Source organism: Geotrypetes seraphini, chromosome 3 (genome assembly GCF_902459505.1).
Source record: "Geotrypetes seraphini chromosome 3, aGeoSer1.1, whole genome shotgun sequence".
Lineage (NCBI taxonomy): Eukaryota > Metazoa > Chordata > Amphibia > Gymnophiona > Dermophiidae > Geotrypetes > Geotrypetes seraphini.
Window position 1 is genome coordinate 144,475,328 of NC_047086.1, and position 27,484 is coordinate 144,502,811.

Sequence of the window (27,484 nt, forward strand, 5' to 3'; positions counted from 1 at the left end):
AAGGAGGCTCCCGAGTTCACCGGCAAACTCGCACCTCCAGCCAAGGCTCTCTCCTCCGGCTCTCCACCCTGGCGTCGCTCGACGATAAAATCCATCGGACCAGGTAAATTTCCTCCAGACCCGGGCTCCGAAGGGAAAACCCGAGTCTTTGATTTCCGTTTAACCATAGTTGATTTGCAGACCCGACGGCGTTCCTCCGAGTTCTTCAGGTCGCCATCTTAGTTAGGCTCCTCCCCAAGTCTCTCCTCTTGCCTGGCTTTTAAGATTATTCACGGCATCCTCCCTTCCCTAATCCCACCTTCCTTCAACTCCTCGTGCCCTGACTCCACCAGGACCGCCCATAAATTAAAACTATCCTTCCCCTCTCAACATGGTATTCTCCACGCAGGTAAACTGGGAAAATCACTTCTATTCAAAATCACAGGTCTCTGGAATGACCTTACTATCCCGCTGCGGAACCTGAGCTCCCTCCATTTGTTCCGCAAGCAACTAAAAACCTGGCTCTTCTCTAACATGTAATTTCTTTTTTCCCTTACTTTTCCACTCGATTTATAAACTTATGTAAACCTTTTCCTACCCTTTCTCATTTTTAAGTTCTTGTAAACCGTGCCGAGCTCTACTTCCGTGGAGATGATGTGGTATATAAACTTAAGGTTTAGTTTAGTTTAGTTTAGAGAATGTGTCAACGTGTCACTCCAGACAATGCTCCAGGACACCAGTTCAACACTGAGTATCGATATTGCATAGATACTCGATACATGTTTTGTCCTTGAGGGAATGCAGTTCACCTGTTTCACCTTGATACTTAATGCATTCCCAACACACTCTTTTGGATGCATCTAGGAGGGAATACTTCAAGGAATCAGATTCTGACCTCTCCATATAGTCCAGTGAGGATGTCCCAGACTACTCAGCTAAGGAATCATACGGTATTCCCTCTGATCCTTTCTCCTCCTCCTCCTCCGCATCAGACTTCCCTACCCGAGAGCCTTTCTTTCACAGGTTTTGTCAGTCAGATGGGGCAGGCTCTTCCGATCAAGATGGAGACAGAGGATGAAGCACATTCAGAGCTTTTTAAACTCTTAGACTATGAGGTTCTACCCACCGAGTGCATAAAGGTTCCACTTTACAATGTCATGAAGGATGCTTTGTTTTAAACCTGGAATATCCCCTTGCCTGTTCAAGTGGCCCCCTGTAAAATTGACATTATGTACAGAATACAAACATCCCGTTTTGACAAACCACAACTCCAACATTAGTCTTTAGTTATTGAATCAAACCTTAAGTAAGCCTGTAGCTTCCTTTCTTATGCTTCAATACCACCAGGAAGGGAGACTAGAAGTTTAGAGAATTTCAGCAAACACATTTTCCAATCTACAATGCTAATTAATACAATTTATTTATTTAATTTTCTATACCATTCTCCCAAGGGAGCTCAGAATGGTTTACATGAATTTATTCAGGTACGCAAGCATTTTCCCCTGTCTTTCCCAGTGGGCCCACAATATATCTAATGTACCTGGGGCAATGGAGGGATTAAGTGACTTGCTCAGAGTCACAAGGAGCAGCGTGGGTTTGAACCCATGATCTCGGGGTGCTGAGGCTGTAGCTTTAACCACAGTGCCGCACTCTCCCTGGACTATCAATTTGACATATCCATTGAAAGCTCAAAGGATGCTAGAGTGCTTATGGAGAGGTATGGCCAGTAGGAAAAAGAAGGCATTGATACCCCTGTATAAGACTCTGGTGAGACCTCATTAAGAATATTGTGTACAATTCTGGAGTACGAACAGGAGAATCTGCCTTCACAACTGTGAATAGCAAAAGAACAACAACAAAGGTGTTCAGTCTCTTTTTATTATGACTATCTTGACACGATCGTGTTTCGGCCCACAAGGGGCCTGCCTCAGGAGTCTTGTGATTCTGTCTATCTTGACTTAACTACAAGACTCCTGAGGCAGGCCCCTTGTGGGCTGAAACACTATTGTGTCGAGCCAATCACAATAAAAAGAGACTGAACGCCACTGGTCACCTTTGTTGTTTTTTGCTGTACAATTCTGGAGACCACACCTTCAAAAAGATATAAAAAGGATGGAGTTGGTCTAAAGGAAGGCTACTAAAATGGTGCGTTGTCTTCGTCATAAGGCATATGGGGGACATAGTAACATAGTAACATAGTAGATGACGGCAGATAAATACCCGAATGGTCCATCCAGTCTGCCCAAACTGATTCAATTTAAATTTTTTTCTTCTTAGCTATTTCTGGGCAAGAATCCAAAGCTTTACCCGGTACTGTGCTTGGGTTCTAACTGCTGAAATCTCTGTTAAGACTTACTCCAGCCCATCTACACCCTCCCAGCCATTGAAGCCCTCCCCAGCCCATCCTCCACCAAACGGCCATACACAGACACAGACTGTGCAAGTCTGTCCAGTACTGACCTAGTCCAATATTTACATTACATTACATTACATTAGTGATTTCTATTCCGCTTGTGCCTTGCGGTTCTAAGTGGATTACAATTAGAAGAGATCTGGACATTACCGAGAGAATTACATAAACAATGATTCAAGTAAGTTACATGTTATGGTAGAATATTACAAATTTAAAGATATCAGGAATTTTTCTGATAAAATTACATAGCAAGAATCAGGTAATTACAGGATACAGTGGGAAATAACAATATATTCGTGTAACCGAAGAAAGTTACCTAACATTGAAGGTAATTACAGGATACAGAGGGGAATAACAGTATATTCGGGTAAAAGAGGAAATTTATCTAACATTGAAGGAGTAGAGGTATTGGATACAGGTGGTAGATGCTTATGTAGGGATCTGAATCATTTTGGTAGGTGTGGTTCGAGGAGTTGATTAAAGTGTTATTAATGGGGGGGAGATCATGTGTGATTGGGGGGAGATTAGTAAGTAAGGATGTGTTTTTTGAATAGGAATGTTTTGATTTCTTTTCGAAACACTTTGATGTCTGTTGTTTTGATCATCAGATTGGTGATGGTGGAGTCAATTTTCGCTGCCTGTGTCGATAGAAGGCTGTCGTAAAGTTTCTTACGTCGGGTACCGTTGTGAGGGGGGAAGGTGAATAGGTTCTGAGTTCTCCTTGGTCTGGGTGATCGGTAGCGGTAAAGGCGGTTGTTTAGGTAAATGGGGGCAGTTCCATGGGTTATTTTAAATATTAGGCAGTATACTTTTGAGGAAAGGAGGGAGAGGACATTTGACAGAGATATTTAAATCACAATAAATTTCCCAAAAATGTTACTCAAAAATTTCCCAAAAATGTTACTTATGTTACTCACCAGCAGTGAGCTTTTCCTAAAAGATCCACATTAATCAAAAAGGTGGAGAAAAAGCCTCGATAACTTTTCTCACACAGCAATCAGAACTGATTTTAAGCTGGCGTTTTTATTGTCGTCGGCATAAAAAACTCACACCCACCAAAATGTAAAGATCTAATTAGGAGAATATCCCACTGCTGTGCACTCATAAACTTAAATATAAGTTTAAGGAAAAGTAAAACTTAGCTCTGAAGCCTGAAGACAAACACTGCAGCTGTGTTTTAAACGCTGTCCTCGTTCACTCTTCATCAGTGTTAAGACACTCAAATCACAGCAGCACAAAGCATATAAAGCTGGTGAGAGAGCTCTAAAGTACTCCAAGGCCTTGTTTCACCAATCTATGGCTTCCTCATGGATTCACATAATGTGAGAAGTAGTAACATAAAATCAAAACTACTTTCCACCCCCCACCCCCCCCACACAGTAGGGTTACCAGATTTTTGTCCAGAGAAACCTGCCCCATTCTGCCTCTAGCCACGTCCTGTTCTGCTTCAAGTCCTGCCCCATTCTATCTCTAGTCCTACCCCCGCAAAGCCACGTCTTTGTTTTCTGACCTCTGGGCCGTGTCTGGAGGGTTTTCAAGCATGCATAGATGCATGTGACATCATCTGTGCATGCTCAGAGGCCCTCCAGACGCAGCAGGGAGGTCGGGGCTTTCCAAAACCTGGACAAACTACCAGTGGCGTACCAAGGGAGGGGGGGCGGGGGGGGGCGGTCCGCCCCGGGTACCAAGCCCTGAGGGGGTGCTCCCGGTCCGGTCCAGTTACCCCCCCTGCGCCGGGTGTCGCGTCTGGAAACAGCCTGCAGCAAGATCGCGATGCCAGAGATCTTTGCCTGCTTCGACTGTTTCCTCCGCCACGGTCCTGCCCCTCCTCTGATGTCAGAGGAGGGGCGGGACCGCGGCGGAGGAAACAGCCGAAGCAGGCAAAGATCTCTGGCATCGCGCGATCTTGTTGCAGGCTGTTTCCCCAGGGCAGTAGCGTACCAAGGGGGGCGAGGGGGAGGTCCATCCCGGGTGCCGCCTTAGGGAGGGGGTGCACAGCTGGCCCGGTCCCAATCGCGCTCCTACCCTCCCAGCGAAAGCAGCATCGGCGCCATTATCGAAAAAGGTAATGGCGCCAGGCCTTGGAGCACCAAGGCAGACCGCTTCTCCCCCCTCCCAGCCGAAACCCCGCTGACCATCCTATCTCTCCCCCCCCCCAAGTGAACCTTTCCGACTCTCCCAGCGAAAGCAGCAAACCTCCCTCCAGTAGCGTCGGCTTTATCCTCCCTCTGCCGCATCACTGATGACGTCATCAGTAACGCGGCAGAGGGAGGAGAAAGCCGGAAGGAGGTTTGCTGCTCTCGCTGGGAAGGTCGGAAAGGTTCACGGGGGGGGGGAGATAGGAGGGTCAGCGGGGGTTCGGCTGGGAGGGGGGAGAAGCGGACTGCCTCTGTGCTCCATTACCTTCTTCGGGCGGCAGCAGGGTTTACAATTCGCTGCTGTTGCCGGCTTCAGGCCTTGTTCTCTGCCTGGTCCTGCCTACTTCCAGTTTTCATGAAGACAGGACCCGACAGAGAGGAAGGCTTGAAGCGGGCAACAGCAGTGAATTGTGAATGCTGCTGCTGCCCGATGAAGTTCAGGACATCGGGGAAGGAGCAGGGAGAAATCGGCTACTGACTTGGGGGTGAGGGTAGGGAAAGAATCGTGGAAGTGGCTTTGTGCAGGCTAGGGGGAGAGAGAAAGAAAGGAAAAAATAAAGAGGGGGGGGCCAGGGGGAGAGAGAAAGAAAGGCAGAAATAAAGAGGGGTCAGGGGGAGAGAGAAAGAAAGGCAGAAAGAAAGAGGGGGACCAAGGGGAGAGAAAGAAAGGCAGAAATAAAGAGGGGGTCAAGGGGGAGAGAAAGAAAGGCAGAAAGAAAGAGGAGGGCCAGGGGGAGAGAGAAAGAAAGGCAGAAAGAAAGAGGGGGACCAAGGGGAGAGAAAGAAAGGCAGAAAGAAAGAGGGGGGTCAAGGGGGAGAGAAAGAAAGGCAGAAAGAAAGAGGGGGGCCAGGAGGAGAGAGAAAGAAAGGCAGAAATAAAGAGGGGAGCCAGGGGGAGAGAGAAAGAAGAAGGATCAGAAGAAGGACCAGAGACTCATGAAATCACCAGACAAAAAAGTAGGAAAAATGATTTTATTTTCAACTTAGTGATCAAAATGTGTCCGTTTTGAAAATTTATATCTGCTGTCTATATTTTGCACTATGGCCCCCTTTTACTAAACCGCAATAGAGTTTTTTAGCGCAGGGAGCCTATGAGCGTCGAGAGCAGCGTGGGGCATTCAGCGCAGCTCCCTACGCTAAAAACCGCTATCGCAGTTTAGTAAAAAGGGAGGGGGAATATTTGTCTATTTTTGTATAGTTGTTACTGAGGTGACATTGCATAAAGTCATCTGCCTTGACCTCTTTGAAAACCCGCGGAATATAAATGATAATTAACATTTTCTCTGCATACAGCGTGCTTTGTGTTTTTAAAATTTTATTGTTGGTAGATCATTTTGACTTGGCCACAAAGGTAAGGGGGAGGGAGGGAGGGGAACTGCTGAAAGACATCTAATAATCCTTGCAGGCTTGACTGCAGGGAATTATTTTTGTAAAATCATGTTTTGTTATGTGACTGGCATTATCTAGACTTTAATTTCTATGAATGAATAGAATGAAAATGATATAAAATTACTTGCTTGTTTTTATGTGCGTGCGCTGAAGGAAAGTGGAGAGAGAGTGGGCTGAGGATGCTGAAGGGAAATGGGGAAGAGAGTGGGGAGAAGACGCTGATTTATAAATTGACAATTTTACAGAATATTGTTTCTTTTTATACTTTAATATAAACAATTCAAGGCTTGTGTGGATGGAATCAGGTGGTTTGCGGGGATGGGGACCGAGCTTACGGGGATTAGTCCAATAAAATTGTATTTTTTTATATCTCATTATTTGTTTTATTTTTATTTGTTAATTTATAAAGTGGTGATTGTTATGTATCAGTTTTTTCAAATTTACATCTACTGTCTTTATATTTTGCATGTGTTACTGTTTTTTGTGGTGTTGCATTGTATCCAGGGTCTGGTTTCTTGGCGGATCAGTTTAACTTTTGTCTACATATTTCTATTTTTAGTTTGTGATTATTCCATTTTGGGCGAGGGTGTATCTCTGTTCTGTGTGTATGAAAAAGACATAGTTTTCAGTTGGCATTGACTACAGGACCAATTGACTGTGCGGGATCTGGCTTGTTTAGTTTTACAATGTATGTGTTGGTGTTCTAGTGCTCACTGCAGTGTTTAAGATGCAGCCTTTTCCTAGGTACACTCTTGTGGTGCGATATGTAGATTGGTACTAAAAATCATATTTTTCATATAGATGGGGGGGGGGTGTCAAAAAATGATGGGCCCCGGGTGCCACATACCCTAGGTACGCCACTGCAAACTACCGGGTTTTGGAAAGTTTGTTCGGGCACCCAGGCAGTCCTCTAAAACGCGGATATGTCTAGGTTTTCTCGAATGTCTGGTAACCCTACTCCAAGTAGCTCCAAACAACACATACAGTATATATACATACAAAACATGCACTCTATATACACATTCACTCATTCACACACACATGCACACACTATCACATGTTGGAAAGATTTCCATGGGTCTTGCTCTGCATACTTTATTCCATTTTTCTGTTTGCAGCTGGATCTGGCTCATGAAGGAAATTTTTTTTTTTTTTTTTGTTTCATGCACAACAGTGTTCAAAAGCAGCAAGGCTGGTGGGGTCTCTAGGCTTTACCAGGCAAAGATAATGGCAACAGTATGGCTTGTTAAGAAACTGACTCTGTTAACCCAACCCTGCACAGCAAACTCGGGGGGGGGGGGGGGTGTGATTGGCACCTATGAGTCTTCACAGTGGTTTATAATGTCCTAGGTAGTCCTTCTATTGCTGGTTTCTATGTCTGTGTAAGCCTTTATCTCAGGAATAAATCTATCTTATTAAGTGGAGGAATGGCCTAGTGGTTAAAACAGCTGCCTCAGCACCCTGAGGTTGTGAGTTTGATTCCCACTGCTGCTCCGTGTAATTCTGGACAAGTCACTTAACACTTCATTACCCCAGGTATAAAATATGTAAACCACTTTGATTGTAACCACACAGTAAAAGCAGTATATCAAGGCCCATCCCTTTTAACTGTAGGAGCATAGTACCACATATTAATCATTTTTCTTTTTGTCCTTTTTGTTCATTAGAGGAATGTATTTTATTTATTTTGTGTAGTGATTGCAGATGTTCTGTCCTTACTGCAGCTTGTGATTGTTGAGCAGGTGCTGTCTTCACTCAGTTTATTATTATTTTTCTAGAGCACCCTGGATTCTGTCCAAAAGACCCAAGAAGCAACCCAAGAGGTGGCCCAAGAAGTGACGATCAGTGTCCTCCCGAGGCTCCGCTTGCTCCACTTTGCACGAGTGACAGCGAGTGTGAATCAGATGAGAAGTGCTGCTTTTTTGCCTGTAGGAGAAAGTGTGTGAAAGCCTTGGCAGGTACTCTTTGTACGGAGAGTCTAGGATAAGTTTTCATATAATGGAAAATCTTCCTTTTTGCATTGCCATTTTGTTTATGTGCAAAACCACAGAGCAGACCAATGGCATCAGAAGTAGAGAATGACACTTTGACAAAATTTATCACCGTTCCCATCCCCGCTGATAACCATGGGAAATAATCCCATGTCATTTTCTAGTGTCTATTTCAACCTCAGTCCTTCTACACCAGCATTCTTCAAAGCAAAGCCTGAGGGTCAGTAGTTGTGCCCGGTCATACTCTGATTCTTCCCTCTCTCCTTAAAGAATGACATGAAGATGGTTTCCTGCGGTTATCCGTGGGGACGGGAATGGTGATGAATTTTGTCACCGTGTCATTCTCTAATCAGAAGTACTGCGATTTATTAATCAGTAACCTGACGTGGCCACGTTTCGCCCTCAGGCTGCGTCAGGGGAAATTCGCTAGAAGGGGATAAGATTAGTGAACCTACAGAGAGAGAGGAGAGAGAGTACTTTGGTATGTTAAATCCTGCTTGATTCAGTTAAAAGTGAATGGTGTATTGCTTGTTAATAATAATAATAATAATACAGTACTTTATTTTTGTATACTGCAGTACCACATCAGTTCAGAGCGGTTTACAGAGGAAGAGACTGTACACAGACAGCATTGTTACATGCAAGACATTCAGATTAGCTTAGCAAGTCGAGAGTAGTCAGGTATATCAGGAGGCATATCAGAAATACAAAACAGGGATACAAGGCAGGGAGGGAGTCAGAGAAATTTATCAAAGAGATAAGTTTTAATTGATTTCCTGAAGGTTTGGTAGGAGGGTGCATTTGAAATGAGGGTGGTTAGACATTTATTCCATTTGCCTGCTTGGAATGACAGAGATCTATCAATGAATCTCTTGCAGATACAGCCCTTTAAGGCCGTGAAGGCAATATGTGTGTGGGTGGGGCCTGAAAATTCAAAATGGTGCAACAGGTAGATTGGGGATGAGCTTGTTAAGGTTTTGAAGCAGAGGCAAGCAAACTTGAAAATGATCCTTGCCTCCATTGGCAGCCAGTGCAGTTTTCTATAATACGGGCTTACGTGATCCGATTTCTTGAGACTGTAGATGAGGCGAATGGCAGCATTCTGTACGATTCTCAAGCGTTTTATGGCTTTCTTAAAGGATCCCAGGTATATAATGTTGCAGTAATCTAAGGTGCTTAAGATTAGTGATTGGACCAGCAGTCGAAAGGAGAGGAAGTTGAAATAGTGTTTGATGGTGCAAAGTTTCCAGAGGGTACAAAAGCATTTTTTAACCTGAGCATTAGTTAAGGGAGAGTTGGTTCTTATCCCCTTCTAGCGAATTTCCACCAACGCAGCCTGACGCAGCCTGATGCAGTCGTGACGTCAGAGAGGCTTCCGTTGCAGGTGTGGATAGCGCGAGGAGCCGCCACCTGCGGCTTTGAATGGAATGATCGGCTACAGGAAGGGAGACGGCCAGACATGCTACTGCTCCACAAGGAAGGGAAAGGGGAAGAGAAATGCTGGTGTGGATGGCGCGAGGGGCCGCCACCGGCCGCAGCTTTGACCGGAACAATCGACTGCAGCAAGGGAGCAGTTGATCATCGCGTCCAGACTGCGGGCCGCAAAATAGCACCTGGAGGGCTGCTTGCAGCCCCTGGGCCGTGAGTCTGAGACCGCTGATATCTGGCCCCATGGATGTGAAAACCTCTGTGAATTTCTAAGCAATCTAAATAGCAGCCATTCCAATATAAAATTCACCATGGAGGAGACCAAAGGATGCCTTCCCTTTCTGGACATAATGATCAGAAAGTGGACAAATGAAAGCCTGGGGCACACAGTATACAGAAAACCCACCCACACGAACTTATTTGCATCACCACTCACTCACAAAAAGAGGGGTTCTGAATATATTCGTGAAACAGAGCACTAAGAGTTTGTGACCAGGGAAGCCTTCAGAAAGAATAGGATACCCTCCAGGACACTTTCCTTGCTAACAGTCACAGCAGAAAGCTACTTCTCAAGCCCTAAAACAGTTACTTCTCAATCCCTAAAACTTCTGGACAACCCGACCCAGGAAACCAACAATTGCCAACAACCATCAGAGGATAATTCTGCGACAGAACAAAAACTTGATAGTGATCCCCCTATTTCATAAGAATAACTTTATTCTTATAGAAGTCGCAAGATTGTTGGCGGTATATAAGAATAAAGTTATTATTATTATTATAACATTTTTATCTTTGTTTTCAGTTCCTTTCCTGATAATTCCTAACATTCTGTTTGTTTTCTTAGCTGCCACCGCACACTGAGCTGAGGGTTTCAACATATCCTCAACGATGACACCTAGATCCTTTTCCTGGGTAGTGACTCCTAATTTGAAACCCTGCATCACATAGCTTTAGTTCGGGTTCCCCTTTACCACGTGCATCACTTTGAACTTGCTCAGATTAAATATCATCTGCCATTTTGTCACCCAGTCTCACAAGGTCCTCTTGCAATTTTTCACAATCCTCAGATTGCGATTTAAAAACTTTAAACAACTTTGCATCATCAGCAAATATGGTTATCTCACTAGTTATTCCCATTCTAGATCATTGATAACATAGTAAAATACAGAAGATAAAGACCTGAATGGTCCTTCCAGTCTGCCCAATAGTCACACTTATTATACATTCATGGTTAAGTTGTCTTTCTTTAATATTTCTGGGCAATTGGCCATAGAAGTCCGAACTGTCTTTCGGTTCCCACTGCTGGAGTTGCCATTGAAGTCCATTCCAGCCTATTGTAATCATCTTATCACTGCAGATTCTATCAAAGCTTTCTCCAGCTCATCCGAAACCAAATCACCATATATGGGACACAGACCGTGCAGGATTACCCCAGTGCTGGCCTTAGTTTGTTAATTTATACCATTCATTTTCTCATTAGAGATCCTCTGTGTTCATCTTGCACTTTTTTGAATTTCATCATAGTTTTGATCTCCACCAGGCATTTACCAGCCTCTCCATGAAGAAGAATTTCCTAACATTACTCCTAAATCTGCCACTCCACAACCTCAATTAATGTCATTTAGTTTTACCATTTTTCTTTCTCTGGAAAAGATTTGTTTCTATATTAATACCTTTCAAGTATTTAAATGTCTGTATCATATTTCTCCATCCCTCCTCTCCTCTAGCGCATACATATTCAGATCTTCCAAGCTCTTCTTGTATGTCTTTTGGTGCATGCCCCACACCATTTTCATTGATTTTCTCTGGACCGCTTCAAGTCTCTTTCTACATCTTTAGCCAGATATGGCCTCCAAAACTGAACACAGTACTCCAGGGACATCAATACCTCCTTTCTTCTCCTGGTTATGCCTCTTTCAATACAGCCCAGCATCCTTCTGGCTACAACCATTGCCTTGTCACACTGTTCTGTTGCCTACTATCATCCCAAGGTCTCTCTCCCCAGCCGTGTATATTAGCCTCTCACCATATAAGGTTCCCTCAGATTTCTACTCCCCAAGTTCATCACTCTACACTTCTCTTTTTCATGTTTTCCACTCCCTCCAGGTGTCCATTCTGTTACAAATCTTGGTGTGATCCACAAAAAGGCAAACCTTACCCTCTAACCCTTCAGCAATGTTTCTCACAAATATATATATTGAACAGAGTTGGCCCCAATACCAATCCTTGTGGCACTCCACTACTTACCTTTCATTTCTCAGAGTGAATTCCATTAATCACCACCCTCTGGATTCTGTCCATCAACCAGTTTCTAATCAAGTTCACCACTTTGGGTCCTAAATTCTGCCTGTCAAGTTTATTCAAGAGCTGAAATCTAAGGGGTCCTTTTACAAAGGTGCGCTAAGGGGGTTAGCGTGTCAGACATTTAATCACGCGCTAACTTCTGCGGCAAGCCAAAAACCTAACGCTTCATCAATGGAGGCATTAGGTACTAGCACGGCAGGTGGTTTAACATGCGGTATTCTGCGCGTTAAACCTCTACTGCTACTTTGTAAAAGGACCCCTAAGTAAATTACATCTAGCACACAACCTTGAACCAATTCTCAAATATGTTAAAAAGCAGTGATCTCAATACAGACCTCTGGGGAATCCCACTATTTACCCTTCTCCATTGAGAATAATGATCATTTAAAAATATCTGTTTTCTATCTTTTAACCAGTTTTTAATCCACAATAGGACATTACCTCCTATCCCATGACTTTCTAATTTCCTCAGAAGTCTTTCATGAGGTACTCTGTCAAATGCCTTTTGAAAATCCAAATATACAATATCAACCAGCTCATCTTTATCCACATGTTCATTAACCCCTTCAAAGAAAGGCAGTGAAGCAAAATTTCCCTTGACTAAATCCCTGTTGGCTTTCTCTCATTAATCCATGCTTATGTATATGTTCTGACATTTTGTTTTTTATAATAGTCTCTACCATTTTGCCTAGCACTGATGTCAGACTCACCTCTGATTTCCTGAATCACCTCTGGAACCCTTTTCAAAAATTGGCGTCATGTTGGCCACCCTCCAGTCTTCTGATACTATGTTGGATTTTAAAGAAAAATTACAAATTACTAACAATAGCTTTTTAAGTTCAATTTTATCAGCACTCTGAGATGTATACCATCTGTTGCAGGCAATTTGCTACTGTTCAGTTTGTCAAATTGACCCATTACATCTTCCAGTGGTATAGAGATTTTTTTCTCTCTGATTCATCAGAATTGAATACATTTCTGGCACCAGTATCTCCCCCCACATCTTCCTTGGTGAAGACCAATGCAAAGAATTAATTTAATCTCTCCACTATGGCCTTGTCTTCCCAGAGAGCCCCTTTTATCCTATCTTTTTGCTTTGAATATACCTAAAAAAATGTTACTGTGTGTTTTTTGCTTCCAGCACAATGTTCTTTTCAAGGACTCTCTTTGCCTTCCTTATTAGTGCCTGTATTTGACTTGCCATTCCTTGTGCGGTTTACAATTATTTTCAGTCAGATCCTTTTTCCACTTTCTGAAGGATTCTCTTTTAGCTCTAATGTCTTCCTTCACCTCATTCGTTAATAACACTGGCTGCCATCAAAACAGCCTACAGTGCACCACAGAAACTTTCATCCGCACTCACACATGTGAAAGACCGGTTACATTTGCTTTAAACACCTGAGAGTAAGAAATCCCATGTAGCTGTGGCCAGTATTACACTGGTGAAACTGGTCGCACTGTAGAGGAAAGGCTGAAAGACCAAAAGAGGCACCACAAGATATGCAACACAGAAAAATCAGCTGTAGTCCTCCATGCCAAGGAAACTGGTTACACCATTAGATTTGAGAATACAAAGGTCTTGTAGAAAGACCACTAGTGGCTGAGAAGAATCAAAGAGGCAATAGATATAGCAAGACACCCCATTAATTTCAATGGAGAAAAAGGGATCTCCATAAACAAAGCATTGCAACCACTTATCCAAAAGAAAATTAATGCAAAAAGAACTGGGGCCAAGGACAAATGCATTCTCCCTCCTTCTCAAAGTTTCCAGCCCTCTCCTGCCAGAATTTTTTTTTAAAATTGTGCCAATGGACTTTTCCGCCAGAATTTAAAATTGTGTACAACGTTCTTTTCTTCTACAATTCAAATTTGTGACGAACTTTCCTGCCAAAATTCAAATTCAGAACCAACAAAGTTTCCTGCCTCAATCACTTCAAGCCCCAACCAATCAGGCTGGAGGACCCACTATATTTAAAGACAAACTGCAGATCTCATAGCACACCCTGATGAAAGCCACAAGTATGATGGCTGGAATGTCAGTTCTACCTACCCAGATATGTTGAGACCCAGCCAACTGCAACAATCATTTATATTATACCTCATAAGGAATTTATTATTATCGCCTTTATTCCACTTTGGGCCAGCCACAATTTTTTGTATGACTTTCCATCTGTGTTCCTTGTACCCTCTGTTGTGTAACGCCAATCACTGCAAATATGTATATTCATTGCCACTGCTTCTGCAGCTAGAGGCACTGAATATACATAGATGGTTTAAAACACAGGCTGTCTGTGGCATATGAATTAGAGCAGTGTTCTTCAACCACCGGTCCACAGGGCCAGCAGGTGCATCAGTGTTCTTCAGCCGCCAGTCTGCGGTGCAATTGATGCAGCATTATCTGTTGGCTGGCTCCTTCTTCCTCAGTGCTGCAGTGCACAAAGCCTTGGACAGCGGCTCCTACGCGCATCCTGCACCTGAACCGGAAGCCTTCTCTCTGACATCGCAATGTGCTTCTGGGTGCTTCATGAGGCGAGGAGCTTGTGCATTGCGTCAGTGAGGAAGAGGGAGCTGACCCACAGATAACACCGGGGGCAGCATAAAATGGCCAGGCGGGACTAGGCCAGAAGTTAAGGCACAGTATGGAGGGAGGGAGACAATAACGGTAGGTGGAATGATTTTATTTTTTAATTTAGTGATTGATTTACATCTGCTGTCTATATTTTGCACTGTTCAAGAAGAAATGCATTTGTTTCTATTTCAATGGGGTTGTACTGCATGCAGAGTCTTGAATCTTAGGGTTTCATTTGTATATATTAGTACTTTTAGTTTTTGGTCTCATATTTGCATAGAGGTTATCTGTGTTCTCGTAGGAGTTAATGTTAAGAAAAATATATAAAGTGTGTTTTGTGTAGTTTAATTTTTTGGTTAACCATTATGTGTTGTTAATAAGATTATATTGTGAGTGTATATATGAAAAATGAATGGAAAAAACTATTATGGGGGTGGGGTCTGGGGCGGAGATGGGTGGGGTCTGGCCCACAACTTAGCCCAGTATTCTTCAAGTGCCAGTCCATGGACCATTGCCGGTCCACAAAATAATTCTTTTATTTCCGCCGGTCCATAAGTGTCAAAAGGTTGAAGAACACTGAATTAGAGAATGACCCGGGGACAAATTTTTTCACGTCCCTGCAGAAACTCCATTTTCCCATTCCATCCCCCCAAGTTTTGTCGTTGTTCCTGTTTCTGCCCCATTCTTATAAGCTTTGCCTTAACTGCACAAGCCTCGAACACTTTTGATTTTAAAGCATTTGAGGCTTGTGCAGATGAGGATGGAGCTTGCAGGAATGGGGCAGGGGCAGGACATGAACTCACGGGGATGGGATGAGGAAATGAGTTCCCACAGGGAAAACTTTGTCCCTGTATCATTCTCTAATATGAATATTGGTCTGAATAATAATTTCTTATTGTAAGGCTCTATAATGACTGATATTCTTATTAAACTTTATTTTAATTACAGTAAAACCTGGTATGTGTCCAGCAATAATGGCTAAATGCAAGCTTCCTCTACCATGTTCGAAGTGCTTCAGTGACAATGATTGTTCCCAGAACCAAAAGTGCTGCATCATATGTGGGAATGTGTGCGTGGAACCTGCCTCAGGTAGGAAAACAATCTGTCACATAAGAACTACAAAGATAGCTCTCTTGCCTAAATTGTTTTCTGTTCTGATTTTTGTAATCCTGAAGTTCCTGAGCCTTGACCCTATGAGAACTGACTCAGTCTTCCATCTGCCAAAGAAAACAAATGCCAGTTGTAGCCAAGTAATATATAACAACTGTGAACCCTGTCTTATTGATAAATACTAGAACTAGGGGGTACGTGATGAAGCGACTAAGTAGGAGATTTAAAACAGACCGGAGAAAATATTTCTTCACACAACGTATAATTAAACTCTGGAATTTGTTGCTGGACAATGTGGTGAAAAGCATAACAGGGTTTAAAAAAAGGTTTGGATAATTTCCTAAAAGAGGTCATTATTGAGATGGCTTGAGGCAGTGGTGTACCTAGCATGTGTGACACCCAGAGCCAACACTTTTTGACACCCCATCTGTATGAAAAACATGATTTTTAGTAATAATCCCACACTTCACACAACAAGAGTGTACCTAGGAAAAGGCAGCATCTTACATACTGTAGTGAGCAGTAGACCAATACACCCATTATAAAACTAAACAAGCCAGACTAGTACAGATCAATCCTGCACCGTCAATGCCAACAGAGAACCATGGCTTTCGTACGCACAGAACACATCTTCGCATAGTATGGAATATGTAATCACAAACCAACCTCTCCCCCTTTTACAAAAATGTAGTGCAGTTTTTAGCCACGACTATAACAGCTCAGATGCTCATAGAATTCTGAACGTTGGAGCTGTTACCACCATGACAAGCGCTAAAAAGTGCTCTACGGTTTTGTAAAAGTGGGGATAAAACAGAAATACATAGACAAAGGTTAAACTGAACCACCAAGAAGCTGGACTCTGCATACAATGCAACACCACAGAAACAGTGACGCATGTCCCCTAAAATTGTGCAAAATATAAAGATGCAAATTTGAAAAAAACAGAAAAATAGAAATATGATGCTAGATAAAGGCCAAATGGCCCATCTAATCTGCCTATCCGCAGTAACCATTATCTCTTCCTCTCTCTAAGAGATCATCACTTTACAAATTAACAAATACCCCCCCCCTTTTATGACTGTGCATTAGATTTTTTTTTGTTGCAGGCTGTGGCGGCAAAAGCTCTGATGCTCAAAGAATTCCTATGAGCGTTGGAGCTAATATTGTCATGGCTGGTGATAAAAAAGCCTAATGCAATTTCATAAAAGGGGGCCAAGGGGAGGGGGGGATAAAATAAAAATGGAAAATAAGATAATACCATTTTATTGGACCAATACATTTTTCAATTAGCTTTCAGAGGCCAGAACCTCTTTTCTCAAGACAGTAAAGTATACTGCTGATACAGTATCCTGTCCTGATCTGAGGAAAGGGGGTTATAGTTTCTGAATTAGACAAAAATGTATTACAATTAGTCCAATAAAAGGATCACATTAGTTCTATTTTCTATTTATAAATATTTATCAACACAGCTAAAATACTACTTTATCCTAAAGCAAAAAAATAAATAGAAATTTTTTTTCTACCTTTGTCTTCTCTGGCTTCTGATTTCCTCATGTTCTTGTCACTCTTCCTTCCATCAACTGTCTGCCCTCTCTCTGCCCCTTCTATATGACATCTTCTATCCTTCTATTCCTCTTCCAGACACTGTATGCTTCCCCCTTCCATCTCTCCCTTCACCCCATTGGTCTGGCATCCATCTTCTTCCTTTCCCTCCTCCAATTATCTGGCATTTCTCTCCTCTCCTTCCCTTCCCTCTCCCACACCCCATAGTCTGGCATTTCACTCTCTCCTCTCTCTTCCCTCTCCTTTTATTCCCTCATCTTCCTTCTCAATTTATTTTCTGCATCTGCTAGATTAGGTTCTTACTACCATGTCATCAATTTCCCTTTTCACTGTCTACCTACAGCTTGCCACCTCTTTCCCTCACCCCCACCAATATTTCACTAACTCAATCCTCTTCCCCCCATCATGTGCCTTCTTTTTATTTATCTCCTCCTTCCATCATGTGCCTTCTTTCTCTACCCCTTCCATCCAGCATCTTCTCTCTCTGTCCACTTCCATCCAGTGTCTGCCCCCTCTTTCCACTTTCATTCAGTGTCTGCTTCCCTCTTTCTCTCCTCCCCACTTCCTTCCTGCATCTGATCCCTTCTTTCTCTCTCTCTTTACCACTTTCATCCAGCATCTGCTTCCTTCTCTCTCCCATCTGCACTTCCATTCACCATAGGCTCCTCCTCTACCTGCCCCATTAATATCCAATGTCTGCCCTTTCTCTCTTTCCTTCCACCCCTCTTCCATCAGCATCTGCCCCTTGTTTTCCCCTTCCCTCAGCATCTGCCCCCTTTCTTTCCCTCCAACCCAATTCCATCCAGTATCCTTCCCCCTTATGTCTCTCACCCCTTTCCCTGCACACCAATTCCATCAGCATCTGTCCCCTTTCTCTCCCTCCACCACCCTTCCATACTAGTATCCTGCTCCCTTCTCTACCCCTCCACCCTTTCATACAAGTATCCTGCTCCTTTCTCTCTCCCTCCATCCCAATGCCATGCAGCAGGGTCCCGCCATGAGGGTGGCTGCCGACTCTGCTCCGGAACAAGTAAGTGACATTGGAGGGGGTGGACCGGCAGCCATGGGGAGGTGCAGAAAGTTCCCGTGGCAGAGTAGGACAGGAAGTTCCAGATCCGGTCTGCTAGCTGTACACCCCCTTGGGGTATGCACCCATGGTTGACTGCCTCCCACCCGCTCTTGGTAAGCCACTGGCTTGGGGGAATCTACAGCATATTCCTAAGATAAGCAGCATGAAATCTGTTGTACTACTTGGGATCTAACTAGGTACTCGGGACCTGGATTGGCCACTGTGGGAAAAAGGATGCTGGGCTTGATGGACCTTCCGTCTGTACCAGTATGGCATTTCTTATGTTATTATGTTCACAGACATGCTTCAGGATTAATAGTGCTAACTTCAGGATAATATACAATAGAGCTAGGCCTAAAAATGCTCAGCTCCTAAATTATAGAACCTAAGTTTATGTCCTCAAATAAACATCTATTTATAGTCAAACTTAGGTGCATAAGTAAACCTTCAGATACATTTAATATCTTTAAACCTCAACTTACATATATAGGTTGTTCACTTGTGGTCACTGACCGGCATTGCATTCTAAACCCAGGTGATGAATACTTTTAAAAGGGAGAAAAAAAGCCTCATAGTTATGTAACAGCGTCTAACAAAGTAGAAATCCAAGCTGTTTTCATTATTATCATTGGCAAAAAAACCTCCCTCAACAGCAAACACAGGTTTAAAAATGCAAACTGCCAGTCAGGTGCACAATTAAGACTTATCTCAGAACAGGACTCTTCTTATCCACAGCAACTCCATCACCGTTTCCTCACTCCCAACAAGAGACCTTGTTTCGCCAATAATTTTGACTGCTTCAGGAGAGAAAATTATAATTACTTCGTACACATCACCACCTCTGCCAGCAGTCTTGGGTAGCAGGACACATTGTTTGCAGTCTTAAATATTTCCATTTTAATGATGTCATCTCTGATGTGATATCCTCCTTCTCTTGTGAACCTTAATGTTCCTCTGGCTCATTAATAAAAAGCATGCCATTCAATCCTTTGATTCAGTCCTTGTGGCCATACAATTCTCAATGAAAAAAAAATCCACTGTTCAATTTGGTGGAACATTTTTATAACATCTCCTCTCCGTTGGGATTGGGGTCCAAAACCCTTCTTTTAACAATGTTGTTCCAATATATCCATACCCTTGTGGTTATAATATTATGGCGATGTTCAAAAAGACGAGTCTTAAATGGGCAAGATGTTTGTCCAATATAACATAGTTGACATGGACATATGAGAATAAAATATCACGAAGGTAGAAACACAAATTGTGTATCTGTGCAAAATGATGTTCCTTCTCAGAGGACTTGAACAGTCTCCCTCCAACATATTGGCCCTGCGAGCAATATGTTCCACTACCAAAGACGGCTAGCGGAGGCGGTGAGGTGCACGAAAGAATTATAATTTTCTCCCCTGAAGAAGCCAAAATTATTGGCGAAACAAGGTCTCTTGTTGGGAGTGAGGAGACGGTGATGGAGTTGCTGTGGATAAGAAGAGTCCTGTTCTGAGATAAGTCTTAATTGTGCACCTGACTGGCAGTTTGCATTTTTAAACCTGTGTTTGCTGTTGAGGGAGGATTTTTTTTGCCAGTGATAATATTGAAAACAGCTTGGATTTCTGCTTTGTTAGACGCTGTTACATTAGTATGAGGCTTTTTTCTCCCTTTTAAAAGTATTCATCACCTGGGTTTAGAACGTAATGCCCCTCAGTGAGCATGCGTGAACAACCTATATTTGTGATTTGAGCTTTGAACCCCTTTGGATGTTTCCCGTAAATCATTGTATTCTTAAACCTGCAATTAGTTTGTTTTATTAAGAATCTGAAGTTGGCGTCAAGTTTTGAAAATCAGTGTTAAGCTCCTATTTTCCCATACCTTAAATCAATTTCCTGTAGATGCTTATTTTAGAAACACCAGCTGATATTCAAAGCAATTTAGCCAGCCATTTAAATCACTCTGTTGGAGCTAGCTGCTAATATTATTTAGCGGCACTTAACTAGTTAAGTGCCACTGGAATTCGCAGTTATTGCCTAACTAAAAGCCGGCTATGTTGAGGGCATTCTGGGGGTGAAGTCAGCACTTGACCACTTAAGTGCTGATATTCAGTACTTAAGTGGTCAGGTTTTGTGCATAAATAGGACCACATAAAAGTCTAAGAACATAAGAATTTGACGCTGCTGGGTCAGATCAGTGGTCCATTGTGCCCAGCAGTCCGCTCACGCGGTGGCCCCCAGGTCAAGATCCTGAGACCAGCCCTACCTGCTTACTTTTTGGTTCAACAGGAACCCGTCCAACTTTGTCTTAAATCTCTGGAGGGTGTTTCCCCTATAACAGCCTCCAGCAGAGCGTTTCAGTTTTCCACCACTCTCTGGGTGAAGAAGAACTTCCTTATGTTTGTACGGAATCTATCTCCTTTCAGCTTTAGGAAGTGCCCTCTCATTCTCCCTACCTTGGAGAGGATAAACAACCTGTCTTTATCTACTAAGTCTATTCCCTTCAGTATCTTGAATGTTTCGATCATGTCCCCTCTCAGTCTCCTCTTTTCAAGGGAGAAGAGGCCCAGTTTCTCTAATTTCTCACTGTAAAGCAACTCCTCCAGCCCCTTAACCATCTTAGTCGCTCTTCTCTGGACCTTTTCGAGTAGTACTGTGTCCTTCATGTACGGCGACCAGTGCTAGATGCAGTGATGCAGGTGAGGGCGCACCATGGTCCGGTACAGCTGCATAACAACCCTCTCCGATTTGTTCATGATCTCCTTCTTAATCATTCCCAGCATTCTGTTTGCCCTTTTCGCCACTGCCGCGCAATGCGCAGACGGCTTCATCGTCTTGTCGACCAAATCACCCAAATCTCTTTTCTGGGGGGGTCTCTGCAAGTACCGCCCTGGACATCGTGCATTCATGCATAAGATTTTTGTTACCGACATGCATCACCTTACACTTGTCCGCGTTGAACCTCATCTGCCATGTTGTGTCCCATTTCTCGAGCATGTTTATGTCACGTTGCAGATGTTCGCAATCCTCCTGCGTCTTCACTACTCTGAATAACTTCGTATCGTCCGCAAATTTAATCACCTCACTCGTCGTACCAATTTCCAGATCGTTTATGAATATGTTGAAGAGCATGGGTCCGGTTATTTTTGTCTGTCCTGTCTTTATGTGCTACCCCATGGCCAGTTAGATGCTGAATATTGACTTAAGTGGCTATGTGTAAGCCAGCTCAAAAATAACCGGATATTCAAAGCCGAAGTCTGGACAAGGCTCGGCTTTGAATTTCTGAGAATAACTGTCGGCAGTGAGCAAAACACTCACTGCTGCCAGCTGAATATCGTTCGGAAAATCTGGACCCCTTAGACCTGCCCCCCCAGGCCCGCCCAGTTCTACCCATCCCCGCCCTATCATGCCCCAGTCCTGCCCTAGCCATGCCCCAACCACGACCCCTGCTGCCTGCTCTGGTTGGGCAGGAGGGCATGCACGCATGCGACATGATTATGTCATGTGTACGTGTGTGTGAGTGACATCATTGCGTTGCCTTCCTGCCCGACGACAATTTTGAGGAAGGCTTTTCAAAACCAGTGCTAGGTTATGAAAAGCCATCCGGGGAAATACGGACGTTTGGCAACCATACCTAGGGGCCAATATTCAAAAGTAGTTCATGGGAAACCATCCTGTTTCATTCTTTAGTGTCTATCTCAACCTCAGTCCTTCTAAACCAGCAAGGCTTAAGGGTCAGTGGCTGTGCCCATTCGTACTCTGATTTTTCCCTCTCTTTGGGATCACAGTAATTGTGTGATAATTTCCACAGTCTGTTGGATATCTTTTCTTCGGTATTGGCATAAACACAGATCTTTTCCTGTCAGCTATGCTATTTTGTTTTACACATTTTCTATCAGAGCTTTGTAAGTATTACAACAGCTGTCTCTGATTGCTGGAATATTTTAATGGGAACGCCATTAATGCCTAATGCTTTGCTCTTTAATAAAGCTTTCAGTGCTGCCTTGATTTCTTCTTTCACCACCAATGGTTCCTGATCATAAGGTGTAGGTTGAAATGAACGTTAATCCATTTAAGTCTTTATGGTATAATGACCCAGTTTATGCTTTCCACCTTTTCATGATCTTCTCTGCACCATTCAATATGAATCTTTCAGTATCTTTTAGAATTCCAATTCAAGACCGGAGTCTACTCATGAACTCTTGAAGTTTTAGGATAGCCAATGTTGTTATTTCTCTTAGTTTTTTCTGACTCTATTTCAATGCGAGTTATGAAGAAAATCTTTGCCTTTGAATTGTTCTCAAATCCAAGCAGAGACTGACCCACCATTATAGTTCATTCAAGTTATTATCTCGGTTCCCTGACTCAGGATCAAAACGGGCCACGTCGGAACCCTTGACAAGATAAGTGTCTTGTTATTTGTGCATATGAAGAGTAGAAAAAATTGACTGCGTGATGCAGCGAAGAAAATGTTTTTTCATATCGTTGAAGCATATGCAATAACTGGATGATGAGGCGATAATCTTGGAGTTCGCCCTTTGTTTTTGCCTTCAAGACTCTGAGCATATTTCATCTGATATAAATATTTTTATTTCAAATATAAATTATTATTATGAAAACACTGGTATCTCTTATGGAGGAGTGACTTTTTTTTACTGTCATTACTAAGGTGCGCTAGCGTTTTTAGCGCACTCAGGAAATTACCGTGCGCTACACTGCGCACTACGCTTCTAGAACTAACGCCAGCTCAATACTGGCGTTAAGGTCTAGTGTATGCAGCAATGCAGCGCGCCCTATTCTGTACGTTAAAGCCCTAGCGTACCTTAGTAAAAGGCGCCCTTTGTCTTGTGGCCCATTGGAAATTCTGGTTAAGTTCTGTGACGGCCTCTTTCTTCTTCTGGCTTTAGTATTTCCTGGTTTCTAAGCAATTTTGAGAATTTTAACCATTTTTGCTTCATAGAAACATAGAAAGATGACGGCAGAAAAGGGCTATAGCCCATCAAGTCTGCCCACACCATTTACCCACCCTCTTAAGTCTACTGACCCCCTGAAGTATAATTGTAATTATACTGTCACTCTACTTTTGTAAATCCTTTTATTTTCTTCTAGTACAACTTTCTTGATGTCTTTCCATAACTCATCTAGTTCTCTGTCATTTTATCCAGTGAGACAAATTGATTTCTCAGGCAGTCTTTAAATGTGCATTTAAATAATACAGTCAAAGACAATACACTTTGTGCAGAAATTCTGCAATATTTCACAACAAATATGCTACTGTTATAATACAGAAATAAAATAAACCATCTACAGTCCAGCAACGGAGGGCAGAACATATAGAAAAACCCAAGTTGGAATCAATAAGAAAGACTCAAAAGTAAATACCTACTGCTAATACATCATATCAGGACTGAAATGATTAGGAAGCAGAGGGAAAAGACCTGGAGACACCCTCCAGCTTCTGAACCTCCTGCCTGGAGGTGGTGGTGGTGATAGGGGGGTGGGGTGGGGTGGTATGTATGAGGACCTGAAGGGCTCATAAAAGTCTTGTTATCCATGTTGCAGTAAGTTTGATAAATCGCCTATACATAGTTTCTAGGCAGTTTAGAGCTTAAAATTAGGGGTAACTTTACAATAACCAATACATTTATAGGACAGTAGATTTGACAATAAACTTACTTGAACAATAGGATAAGAGGGGAGAACAATGTTGAAAAGAAACAATTAGGGGAAGAACAAAAGGATAAAAGGAAAGTGTTCCCTTATAAAAAAGAAAAAGAACACACAGAAAATATATATATATATATATATATATATATATATATATATATATATAGTTGCTGATTTCATATTAAAAATGCTTTTAATTTTGATTTGAATTGTGTAAGTGACTTTTCTTCTCTTAGGGCGATTTGCCCTGAGCAGAAGGCACTGTGAAGGCGGTAGTCACAGTTTAATGCGGTGAGGAGGTCACAGGGTGAACTGGAGGGTGGTTTCTCTGCATCCCTATTTTTTTTCGGCGTCAGAAAGGATCCAAAGTAAATGGAAATCAGAAGAAATAAATCAGTTGGAACAGGAGCTCTCCCCACAGCATCTTACTCGGATGTCATCTTGCTGTGCCCCAAACTCCAATGGTATATTTCCAAGATTATGCTCTCAACTGCTAAAACGCACCGAGGTTTCTCTAAAAACTAGAATACATTAAGGTTATGTCAAAGGAATAATAGTAATTGCATAATGATCTTTCCTGAAGAAGCTCTTTTCGTAAAGTGAGAGCGAAACAGAGAGCTCTACGAACGTGGAGATGATGCGGTATACAAACCTAAGGATTAGATTAGATTAGATTAGGTCCTCCGTCATATTGTTTCTGGACGGCTGGGTAGGACACAGACCCAAGCTAAGTATCATAGATAAAATCTTAAGTTAGAGAGCAAATATATATATACATGCAAAATTTATGAGATGCAACTGAAAAATAGAAAGAACAACAAGAAAGAATAACAGCAAAAAGTTTTCATACAAAAACAAAAGAGAGAGAGAAAAAAAAGACGATTGGACCGATGATAGCCCACTTGTAGGCTATTAGCCAAGACTTGTTCTAAAGGTAAAATAGCTGCGGGCAATTGAGATCCACAGTCTCTATTTCTAATATGAGTAAGTAAAGATCTTCTTGATCTAGTAATAGCCTATTTTTTTTTAGGAGCGATTAGTGTGTTCACACTTGAAAAAACAAAGGTTTAATTGCTATATTCACGACAGGCTTGATCTTTTCAGTTTTAACTTCTGTTTGTATACTAGTAGCTGGTGATCTGTACCACATTTGGCTCCATGTTTTGCCTTGCTATTGAGATTTGTCATTGCTGACTTCCCTAGAAGTGGTCAGTTTGACTTTTGTTGGGAGAAGTCCATGTGCTCAGTTTCTGCTGGTGTTGCTGGAAGGTGGTGTCTTAAATGAACAGACCATTAGTCTTGCAGAATTTTTACCACATATTATCCAGCTTCATTCCTGCTGCTGAACACATATTTTCCAACCACTTGGCTGCCTTCCTTGATCCCAACTTTTGCATTTCATTGCCCATGACTATCAGTATATCTTGTTTGCATGTCCTATTGATTTCAACTTGTACTTGTTCTTATAACTGATTAACTTTGTCCTCTTCTGCATTTATTGTTGATGCATTTACCTGAATAAGTCATATTGATTAGAAAATGACATGGGGACAAATTTGTCCCCATCCCTGCAGGAACTCAATTCCCCCATCCCTGCGAGTTTTTTTTCGCTGTCCCTGCCCCATTCCTGTAAGCTCTGCCTTAACCGCACAAGCCTCGAACACTTATGATTTTAAAGTGTTTGAGGTTTGTGCAGATGAGGACAGAGCTTAGGCATTGGTGGAATGAGGCATTATGACAACCTGAGCTCTAGAATGTTGCTACTTATGTTTTAAAGTGTTTGAGGCTTGTGCAGATGAGGACAGAGCTTGCAGGAATGGGGCAGGGACAGGAAACGAACTTGCAGGGACGGGAAAATGAGTTCCTGTGGGTTGGGGGAAAATTTGTTCCCGTGTCATTCTCTAGTATTGATGAGTGTTCTTTGTAGAATGGGCATTCAATGTTCGCCAACTGTGTTGTGTTGCATTAGAGGTCTTGCTATTATCTTCTTAATTATAAATATAATACCACTTCTTTGTCTTTCACTTCCAGTGTAGTTTATTTCATGTGATCAAAGTTCCCGATGCCAGCCTATTTCAATTCACTGACACCCCCAGTAGATCAAGATGTTTGAAATCCTTTTAATTCTTAACTGTGTTCAATTTTCCTTACTTCATGTTTTGTATGTTCCATGGCCTAATATGCAAGATGCCTTAGTAGCTTCTGAGTCTCATTTCATGCACAGGTACAGCAGCGGTCTGATGCCCTGAGGGCTTTGTTCCAAGCACTTCACAACCGACAAGTCTTCGGCTTTCTGACCTGAGATACTCTTCTTCCAGTGCTGTATTGCAATTTGTTTCATTGCAACTATGGTATTCCTTGAGTTACAGTGAAACAAATGGCTTGATTAGGCAGCGGAACACTTTTTGGTTTGGGGGGACCCAGGAGCTCCGCTCTAGCCCCAGCGGAATCCTACAGCAAGGCCTGTCACCAGCTCCTGATGTTGTACTTTAAATCTTCGGGGCAGCCACCACATAGCGTCAACGAGAAGGTCAGCCCCCGGAAGTAGAATGAAGGGTTCCGGGGCAGGCCTGCTCGTTGATGCTGCACGGTGGCTGCCCCGAAGATTTAAAGTACAACGTCGGGAAACAGGTGGGAGGGTGGGCACTAACCTGTGACCGTCAATTTTTTGGAGAGGCCATGGCCCCTGTGGCCTCCCCCTTTCTGTCACCCATGGGTTTTGCTTCTGCTCAAGTAACGCCAATTTTACTATTGTCACAGAAATGTAATCCTCCACCGTCAACACTATCCTTTACTGCTGCTGCCCAGATTTATTTATTCAATTTTCTATACTGTTCTCCCAGGAGAGCTCAGAACGGTTTACATGAATTTATTCAGGTACTCAAGCATTTTTCCCTGTCTGTCCTGGTAGGCTCACAATCTAACTAATGTACCTGGGGCAATGGGGGGATTAAGTGACTTGCCCAGGGAGCAGCCTGGGTTTGAACCCACAACCCCAGGGTGCAGAGGCTGTAGCTTTAACCACTGCGCCTATGTCGGTCTTAGTCTGGCACCTCAGCTGAGATCTTTCCACCTTGGAAGACCCTGCCAGTAGTTAGCCTACGAATAGCATAGCTTTCAGTATCACAGATGCACCCAAGCCCAAATGATATAAACATTCCTCAATCCAAGCAAGAGACACAAAGCCCTGAAGAAGCAAATTAGTTTTCAGCAGCAAACTCCAGATGTCCTTTAGAGAGACATTTGAATATGCCTCCTCAGAAATCATTGAATTCATCTAAGCCAGTGTGTCACAAACCTTTAAGCTGCTGGCACACTAATCTTGGGACTGCTGGAGGGTACCCAGAAATGTGCAGATGTTGATGCGATGACATCATGCAAATGCATGATGTCATCACATCGATGTCTGTGCATCATGTGCGGATATCCTCCAACCACAGTCCTGAGCTTCCCATTACTGCCCGGGGGGGGGGGGGGGTGTTGGTACTGCAGAAGGAGAGGTGAGGAGAAGGAGCAGAGGCGCCGGCGAGGAGGAGAGACGCAGGCATGAGAGGCACAGCCTGCGAGTAGTCAGCCGGCGCCTCTCCTCTTCGCCGGTAACTCGGGGCACACCTGGAATCCTCCGCTGCACACAGTTTGCGATACATTGATCTAAGAAATGAAAATAGTAATGAAATAGATTTAGGTATTGGGAACTGAATGACTGTTTTTCTCTAGTGTCAGTACCACAGATGCAGAAGGCACCCTGGCACACAATAAGAGGCAAATTCTATAAGAGGCATCTAACTTCATTTAGGTCCCTCTTATAGAATGTCTTCTGCATCTATGGTACTGACAATGACATAATAAGGGGAGGAGAGCAGTCCACTCCAGGCGCTGC

At 43.0% G+C, this 27,484-nt stretch overlaps 1 protein-coding gene across 4 annotated transcripts in view; it reads left to right on the top strand.

The window, feature by feature from the left end:
* Nucleotides 1-27,484, top strand: part of LOC117357694 (balbiani ring protein 3-like) — a 67,115-nt gene that overhangs the window by 19,902 nt on the left and 19,729 nt on the right. For all 4 annotated transcript variants that reach the window (XM_033938649.1, XM_033938645.1, XM_033938646.1 and 1 more), the window contains exons 5-6: nt 7,698-7,877; nt 15,160-15,300. In XM_033938649.1, coding sequence (XP_033794540.1) covers nt 7,698-7,877; nt 15,160-15,300 — 321 coding nt within the window. The remainder of the gene's footprint in view (nt 1-7,697; nt 7,878-15,159; nt 15,301-27,484) is intronic.